Here is a 9,402-nt window from a genome sequence, read left to right as displayed (position 1 = left end):
CCCGCAATCCCCGTAACTGACAGACTGGAGGAGCCCCTGGTCTATCTTGTGCATTTTTGGCTGCAATTTGTGCACAGTCAGTTAAACCGTTTCCCCTGCTCAGTCAGTCACTTTGCATGTTGTTCAGCTGGGTCTAAAGTTATGGAAATGTGAATATTAAACCACAATAATTTGTAAGAAGGATTAAGGGGCAGGTGAGAACCTGGGACTACTTTTAACTCCCTTTGTAAAATGGACAAAAAAGATGCTGCCAAGACTTCCGGGATCAGTGCAGACAAGACCTCAGCTCTGTGTTAAAGATCTTATTAATGTTACAGCTTTGGGCTCATATTAAAATTTCAGGCACTGTATGTCAGACTAGTTTGGTGTTTCAGGCAACTAAATTCCTGATTTGTCATTGATTCTTGAATTTGACTTGGAAAACACTTGATTTGACTGTGCAGAAACTTTATTTAGTAAAAATATGTGATTTTAAGCTGCTGTTACTTGAGTGACAGTGCAAAGTGAAAACTCTGATAGTGAGACTACAAAAATATACTAGTGCTAAAACACAGTACAGCTTATCTTTTTGTTGCTGACATGTCAAATCACATAAGTTTAAATAGATCTCTCCCATAATTTATTTCCCATAAGATCTAATCTTCGCAACTGTATATAAACTGTATAGGTTTGTGTTGATTTACATTGTCAAATTAGCTAATTTCAGAAAATTCAGTGTTTAAAAAATAGCTTTCTGATAGTCTTAGACTTTAAAGTCTTCTTCACACAGCACACAGTCAACCTGTGGAACTCCTTGCCTGAGGAGGTTGTGAAGGCTAGGACTATAACAGCGTTTAAAAGAGAACTGGATAAATTAATGGAGGTTAGGTCCATTAATGGCTATTAGCCAGGATGGGTAAGGAATGGTGTCCCTAGCCTCTGTTTGTCAGAGGGTGGTGATGGACCGCAGGAGAGAGATCACTTGATCATTACCTGTTAGGTTCACTCCCTCTGGGGCATCTGGCATTAGCCGCTGTCGGTAGACAGGATACTGGGCTGGATAGACCTTTGGTCTGACCCAGTACGGCCATTCTTAAAGACAGAAGGAAACATATGATGATCTAGTCTGACCTGAATAACATTGGCCATCAAATTTCACTAAGTAATTCCTGTATGACGCTCATAGCTTTCTGTTGAACTAGAGCATATGTATCAAAAAGGCATCCAATCTTGATTTAAGAATATCCTTTAAATAATATATCATCCTTTAAATAATGTCCAGACTCTTCTTTTAAATTCCTTTAAAAAAAAAATCATGTATTTTCTGCACCGCTGCTTCTGTGCAGCAGGGTCTCTTGGGAAAGCTGCAAAACACCACCAACAAATATTCTACACATGCCTGCCAGATACCTCTTAAATTTCAAGCTTCTGCATTGTTGCTGCTAAATATCCACTTGCAGAGCCAGGGAAGCATGTAGAGAAGAGTTCCCTCTGAAGCAGTGCATGAGAGAGGAAACATAACTAACTGATCATCAACAAAACAGTAAATCTGACTATGCATGGATTGCTATCAAATGCACAAAACTGAAAAATGTGGGTTTTTCTGATCTCTTTAAATTACAATAATCTTTATTATTATATGGGTTTGAGTTTTTTGTATCACTGTAGAGCCCACCAGTCCAAACCAGAATTGGAGACCCATTGTGCTACCACAATGGTTTTCATCCTGTGGTTCGTGGACCCCTGGGTGTCTGCAGACTGTCTAAGATTTCCAAAGGAGTCTGTGCCTTCATTCAAAATTTGTAGGAGTCCACAAATGTAAAAAAGGTTGAAACCACTGTGCTAGAACGCTGCACAAATCCATTGTAAGATACTGGCCCTATCCCAAAGAGCTTACAATATAAATAGACAAAACAAACAGGAGGAGGAGAAACAGAGGCGCAGAAAGATGAAGTGACTCACCCAATGTTAGAGGATAGGTAAGGTAACAGAACACAGGGCACTGGACCAAGAAGCAGATCTATCTACTAGACAACATTGCCTCAATCTTAGGAGTTGCTCGTAACAATAGGAGGCTTAAAAAATTCATCTGGAAAAGGAACTTTAAAGTGATGGTATCCCTTTATATATTACTGTACCACTAAGGCTATAGTTCCGCTTATGGGTATAATGACCACTTAAGCCATGAGATCAAAGCTGCAGTAGTTATTGTTTGTTGTTAAAACCTACAATATTTTGAGGCTTACTTTGTAATACATGTTTGAAACAAATAAAATTTTCTCTCCTGGTCTGTGGTGGTGTCATTTCAATCTCCATTCTGTAATGACACATGCTTCCTCCTCCCGCCAGTATCTCTTGTCCTCCCTGAATCCAGCATTTTTGATCCTCTGTCCCCAGAGCATGACAGTCTTATAACATATGTAATCTCATTTTGTGTACTCTTCTGGTACCCCATCCCTATGACAATACTAAGGCATTATGCCTGTTTATCAGACTTAAGGAGAGGTGCTCTAACCTGCACACAACTACATACGTTATAGTTCACAGTATGTAAATACAAATCTTGGAGGACTTGGGCTGGGGTTTTCAAAGGAACCAGGCACTGAACTCCCACTGAATTTCACGGGGCTTTAGGCACCTAGCCTTTAGGCTCTCTTGAAAACCCCAACCTAAAGAAATATAGCAAGTTTAATAGAGAGTATAAGAGAAACAATCTAAACTACAGGGTAAGCATCAGAATAGACTGAACAAATGAAATGATATTAATTGTGATCTTTTTGGTTTTAAATCTATGGACAGGTATCGTCAGATACTGGAAAAAGCAATTCAGCTATCAGGGGTGGAACAACTAGAAGCCTTGAAAGCTTTTGTAGAAGCAAGTAAGTGTGTCTGTCTGGAATAGTACTTGTTTTGTTTATGCATTGACGACTGAAGACTTGATGCATGTTGGATTACACATTCAGATAAATATAGCTTAGGCTATGTGAATGTTTGATGCTCTGTGCATATTCAGTCTTGCACCTGAGTCTGCTTGGAGCACCAGTCATCAATATGTTAACGTTAATAGAAAACAGACTTTAAAATGACTGAAACCTTGTTTTGTAAACTAGATTTTTTTTCCTCCCCCAAACCTGTCAGTCGTATAGCTCTTAAATACACTCATGGACACTACATAAAAACCTAAAATATCTGGTCTTTGCAGAGGACTAAAGTGATTATTAGTTAAAAAAAATATTTAAGCTTTTGAGGTAACATGTAAAAAGTATCAGGGAAAAAATGCTCAAGACCTTTATTTCCTCATATTTGGATATCTTAGAACTGTCAAATAATTTTACTAAAATTTCCCCTCATCAATTGTCCAGACTGAGAACAGGCATGATAAAACTTAGCATGAAGTCTTAATTTGTCCAAGATGTTATAACTAAGGCTACGTTTTAGTCACGGGTATTTTTTAGTAAAAGTCACATACAGGTCAGGGGTAGTAAACAAAAATTCACGGCCCGTGACCTGTCCATGGCTTTTACTAAAAATACCCGTGACTAAAACTTGGGGGGAGAGGGGACTGCCTGGGGGCCCCAGAGGGGCTGGAAGAGGGTGGCCCAGGTGCTGGGTGGGAGAGGGGACGCGGGCGGCAGCACACAGCCCAGGACCCCCTCTGCTGCTTGGGGCGGGGATCTGTCTTGGTGGGGCTGGTAGGCTCCCTACCTGGCTCCGCACCTCCCCACCCCCCGGCAGCAGCAGAGTTTTGGGTGTGGGAGGGGGCAGGGGGTTGGGGCACCGGACAGGGTGAGGCGAGCTTTGGGCAGCGCTTACCTGGGGGGCTCCCCGGAAGTGGTGACACCCCCTCACTCAGCTGCTAGGCAGAGCTATGTAGCCTAGGAGCTGAGTGAGGGGGATATCGCCGCTTCCAGGAGCCTCCCCCCCCCTCCCCCGAGGTAAGCGCTGCCCAGAGCCCACCTCAGCCCGTCTGGTGCTCCAACCCCCTGCCCCCTCCCACACCCAAACTCTGCTGCTGGGGGGAGGGGTGCGGTGGCAGTGGCCTGAGCCTGCCCCAGCAGCAGACGGTGGGACTGGCGCAGGGGCTACCTGAACTGCCCCTGAGCCAGGCGTACCGGCCACTGCATAAATCACGGAGGTCACTGAATCTGTGACTTCCGTGACCAACTCACAGCCTTAGTTATAACATACACACCTGAAGATAGCAGTTTAGAATGAAAGTTCTTTCTAAACCATAGGAAGACCTCATACCTTAGCCTTTGTCTTACCTGAGAACTGTTGTGAGCTATGTAGCAAACAGACAGTGTAGGTTTCTTAGAGAGTAGAATCTAGTTTTCTTAAAATTAAGATTGTTGTTAATGACTTAAAAAACAGGAATATTCAAAATTACCATTAAAGCTGCTGATTAACTATGGATTGGTGATATCGAAAGCATTGACCTATATTTCTTCTCTTATTTCCTTCTATTGTGTCTTTGAACTAGTGGTAAATGAGAACGTCAGTCTAGTGATCTCACGTCAATTGCTGACAGATTTCTGTACGCATCTCCCAAATCTTCCTGATAGCACGGCCAAAGAAATCTATCACTTTACCTTGGAAAAGATACAGCCTAGAGTCATTTCATTCGAAGAACAGGTAAGAGAGAATTGAGTGGGTGAGATTCTGTGTCCTGCAACATGCAGGAGGTCAGATTAAATTATCATAATGATCCCTTCTGGTCTTAAAGTCAGTAAAAGTTAATGATGAGCATATTTGTCTTAAAGTTCAAAACAGAGTTTTTAATCCTAAATATTGTATTTTAATGTTTTTCAATAAAAAATGGACACTCATACTCATGGTCCAATTTTACATTCTTGTGTACCCAAAACTCCTGTTGAATTCGAAGAGGATTTTGGGTGTGCAAAGAATTCCGTATTTGTCCCTTAATCAGGATGTTAAGTATTTAGTTCCTGCACTACTAAAAATGGCTTCTAGAGCAAGATAATAATCTGGCTATTAGAGAAACCACTGAGATGCAACCTGGAACTCATTGTGCTGCATTTTATAACAGTAACACACTGAGCAGGGTATGTGAAGAGACCGTATTTGTTTTAAAAAAATATATTTATTAAAAAGTGTTCTCTAAATAAGTTAAGAACACAAAATTTGTTTATCAGGGAAAATGTTTCCTTGAAATACCAGCTCATCAGTCAGCTAAAGAGTTTAGTTCAATGTATGTTGTCAAGCCTGCTCATTTCTTTCTTTCTAGATACCCTGCAGCATTAGCTGGTAGTATTTGTGTGTGGGGGGAAAGAAGTTTTTATTTAAATATTATAAAATCTAATATTTGAATTGGAAAAACCAGGCAATCACGTGCCTTGCTTTACATTTCCATCTGTTTCCTTTTTATTATTTTAATCAGCTTTCATCTCAATGCTTATCTAAACGTGCCTACCCATGTTACAATGATTGTACATGGATTAAGCCTATCACACCAAGCAAATGGATCAATTGTCACAATTCCTCTGTGAAGCCTTGATCCCACATTGTAAATCTCAAGATTGGGAACGAAGTTATATGAGTGCATTCCTACGTCATGGGGGTGATGTGAAGGTTAATTTTTTAGGCCCAGACCTTCAGAAATGGCTAGTGATTTTGGGTGCCTCAATTTTGGAGAGCATAACTGATATGAAATGTAATAGTGCAAAATGCAAGGTCATGCACCTGTAAAAGGGTCTGATTATTCAGAGGGTGGATGCTGAGCCCTTTCCAAAAATCAGGTCCTGTTTTAGTGTCTCAACTTGGGATTGCCAAAATTGAAGCACTCAAAACCATTAGTCATTTTTTAAAACTTTGACCTATGTTTGAAAAAGATTTTTAGATGAAAGGAGTGTGGTTATGAAGCTACTGTATCACGTGTCAGGTAGCTGGAAAAGTACTATTGATAAATGAGAAGAAGCAGATGGTATGATTGTTAATGGAATATGGATCAGTTTTATAGTATGCTTTTGTTTTTTCCAGGTTGCTTCTATAAGGCAGCATCTTGCATCAATTTACGAGAAAGAAGAAGACTGGAGAAATGCAGCACAAGTGTTGGTGGGGATTCCCTTGGAAACAGGACAAAAGTAAATACTGTGGTTAGACACAATTTTGTCCTGCTGAGTAGCCTTCTGTGTTTTTTAAATGCTTCCCTAGAGTTAAGTGTGTCTGGTTTTTCTCTGCTTATTTCCCTGGATCTTCAGTAGTGTGGCATGGTGACAATTGTGTAGGTAAATTCAAAATCATCTCTGCAGTATCAAAATACTCCTTGGCTCTCAAAGCACTAACATATATGGAATACCTACTCATTAGCATCCTTCCAGCGAATGTGATTAATTAATAAAGCTTCACTTCAAAACACTCTCTACCCCTTTTCCCTGTTCATCCCTTTTCCCCTCCATGTACACATAAGGAGTTGCTATAGGCTTTGCCCAGATTAATGTCCTCTTGTGATTGCAAGATTGAAATACTCACACAACTGGATTTCTACATTCTATATTTTTCTGCTCCTTCACAGACAATACAATGTGGATTATAAATTGGAGACTTACCTGAAAATTGCCAGACTGTACCTGGAAGATGATGACCCAGTTCAGGCAGAGGCTTATATTAACCGAGCTTCGCTACTTCAGAATGAATCAACCAATGAACAGCTACAGATCCATTATAAGGTGGTGTAACTTATTTTAGTTTTTCCTTCTACGAGGGAAAGAATACCACATTGAATTATAGTAGGGCGTGTGGAGTTTTTTTGTTGTTGTGGGTTTTTTTTGTTTTGTTTTTTGTTTTTTTGGTAGCTTTAGATAAATAGATTTACGATAGATTGATAAAAAGATTTTTCAAAATGGACTTGTCTCATTGAAAGTCAATGTGAGCCTAAGCTCCTAAGTGTCTAAGTCACTTTAGATTTCTAGGCTACATAAGCAGTTTTGAAAATGTTATTCCTAGCTTACATCTGAATAATCAAGATAAGAGAAAGGACAAAGAATAACTCACTTGAATAAGCATCAGGAAAAAATAAATTCACCATAATCACTGACACCAAACAACAAGGAATAAAATGAATTATTTTAAGAAATCATATACTCCTAGAGCAATTTGTCCTCTAGCAAATGTTAGTCTCCTAAATATTACTCTGCTATGGGGTAAAAGCATTAGGGTCAGACTGACTACCAAATAGGTGCAGAAAAGCATATAGATCTAGAGCATTACAAGTACAATTTTTTTTAATATACTAGACTTGAACTACACAGTCAGCTATGAAATTACAGAGTGAGTATAAGCATTATAAGAGAAATTGGAGGAGAGGGAAGACTGAAAAAGCAAAGAAATGCTAAACTCTGAAGAAGACACACCAAGGAAAAATTAGTTTCTGTGCAGCTCTTTGAATATATAGTGCATCCTGTAAGTGCAAAGTGTCATTGTTAGTAGTAAAAAGGAGACTTGGGTTATGAAACATTTGTACTACATTTTATGTACTACTGGTTTATATTCACTTTCATTTTTAATAGTTAGGCACTAGCACAATGCTGCAATGTTTGAGATCCAAACACTGAAGGGAAATGTTTCTTTCTTTGTAAACTTATCCCAGCCCACAAAGAAATTTTTATATAAAAATATTTAATAGGTTTTGCAAAACCTAATGCTTGATCTTATACTTTCTGACAGTTTAAATTAATGAACTGACAGTATTTACATATTCGCTGCTGGTACTCCCTATTTTTTGGATGAAATATAAAACCAGGGTCCTGACCACTTGTGGCCCATTAAAGGTACATGATACTTAAGAGCTAGTGTTGTTATTCTGATGTCCGGGCCAAATTACAAGCTGGATACTTACTTGGATCTGTCTAAATCCCTGCTGCATCTTTTATTGGATCTATATTAATCTTCACTTCCTGTCTGTACTGTTGTGTGATATTGCATTGCCCTGTAACAACTGAAATTTTGTTTTAGAATTAGGTGCACCTCTACTGTGAGGCAGGTATTAGTATATATAATTCCATATTTGTTTAAATTGCTAAAGCACTGTGGAATCCTGTGAGATGAAAATTTATGTAAATAATTATGCTCAGTAATAACTCATGAATTTCACATTCAGATTAAGATTCTGCAGTTTCTGTAGAGATCTCACAACAGTCTTTGGAGGACAGATTGCCAGAATATCAAGTCTCTAACTGCAGAAGAATAGTTATTTGAGCTCTTGCAGAACTTTCCCGAGATGATGGTATTCTTCTCAGCAGACTTAAGTGATGCTTACGGAGCCACGCTCTCACTTTGTAATACAGCAGCTAATGCGTGTCTCCACTGTACGGTCACTTTCCTATTTAGCTTTTTTCTTACTGAAACTTCTTTCTTTAGGTGTGCTACGCTCGTGTTCTTGATTACAGAAGGAAGTTCATTGAAGCTGCCCAAAGGTACAATGAGCTCTCTTACAAGAGCATAGTCCATGAAAGTGAGAGACTAGAGGCATTGAAGCATGCTTTGCATTGTACTATCCTAGCATCAGCAGGTAAAATGAATGTCACAGCTTTCTGTGTATTTCTGGCCTTTTATATTCCATATAAAAAAGGATTGTTAATCTTTAGTTGATCTCAGCATAACCTTTTGTGTAGCTCTCATCCTTGTAAAATGTAGTAGCAAGGAATCTAGAAATATGAAAACGGGTAAGAAATTGAGGGTTTGATAGCAGGCCAATAACTATGAGTTTGGAGTATCTTTCTGCATGCCTATGTTACAGTCATCTTACCTGGATGCACAAAAGAGTGAGTAAGTGGGAAAAGTTTAGGGAGTTTAAAAAAAACACTTTGGAAAAGATTGCAGTAGGTATTATTATCTAAGGAAATTTTTTCAGTCACTGATCATATAGTATACCTGGAGACAAACTAAGGGAGAAATGCAGGAAGGATTTTTTTAGAAAAAGGAACCATTGGCTCATTTCTTAAGGCCTTTATTTAAACTAGGCATGTATTCGCCATGAGAAGACCTACCCATCCTTTATTTGCAATGAAATACTAGGTGTCTAGACACTATGAGGATGGGCACATTAGAGGCCTTGATAGTTTTCTATTATAGATATTTTCTATATGATACACTCCTACCCTTGGTATAGGAGTTAACATGACAGCTTCAAAGCATTGTTCCCTCATGAGCACTGTTTTAGTAAAGTGATATTTACAGAATTTATTAAGGAGGTCATTTTGTGGGATTCTTGTTATTTCTCCTAGGACAGCAGCGCTCTCGCATGTTAGCCACTCTTTTCAAGGATGAAAGGTGTCAGCAGCTTGCAGCCTACGGGATCTTGGAGAAAATGTATCTGGACAGGATTATCCGAGGGAATCAGCTGCAAGAGTTTGCTGCCATGCTCATGCCACACCAGAAGGCAACTACAGCTGACGGTACAGACTT

General features: G+C 39.3%; 1 protein-coding gene across 1 annotated transcript in view; it reads left to right on the top strand.

Moving 5' to 3' along the window:
• Positions 1 to 9,402, top strand: part of COPS4 (COP9 signalosome subunit 4) — a 13,489-nt gene that overhangs the window by 450 nt on the left and 3,637 nt on the right. Inside the window, exons 2-7 of the mRNA XM_026653346.2 lie at positions 2,779 to 2,858; positions 4,460 to 4,611; positions 5,977 to 6,080; positions 6,512 to 6,665; positions 8,356 to 8,506; positions 9,222 to 9,392. Coding sequence (XP_026509131.1) covers positions 2,779 to 2,858; positions 4,460 to 4,611; positions 5,977 to 6,080; positions 6,512 to 6,665; positions 8,356 to 8,506; positions 9,222 to 9,392 — 812 coding nt within the window. The remainder of the gene's footprint in view (positions 1 to 2,778; positions 2,859 to 4,459; positions 4,612 to 5,976; positions 6,081 to 6,511; positions 6,666 to 8,355; positions 8,507 to 9,221; positions 9,393 to 9,402) is intronic.

The sequence above is a fragment of the Terrapene carolina genome, unplaced genomic scaffold, assembly GCF_002925995.2.
Source record: "Terrapene carolina triunguis isolate 2854851 unplaced genomic scaffold, T_m_triunguis-2.0 Scaffold136, whole genome shotgun sequence".
NCBI lineage: Eukaryota > Metazoa > Chordata > Testudines > Emydidae > Terrapene > Terrapene triunguis.
The sequence above is the reverse complement of the archived record's forward strand: the minus strand, read 5'-3'. Positions and strand labels throughout refer to the sequence as shown.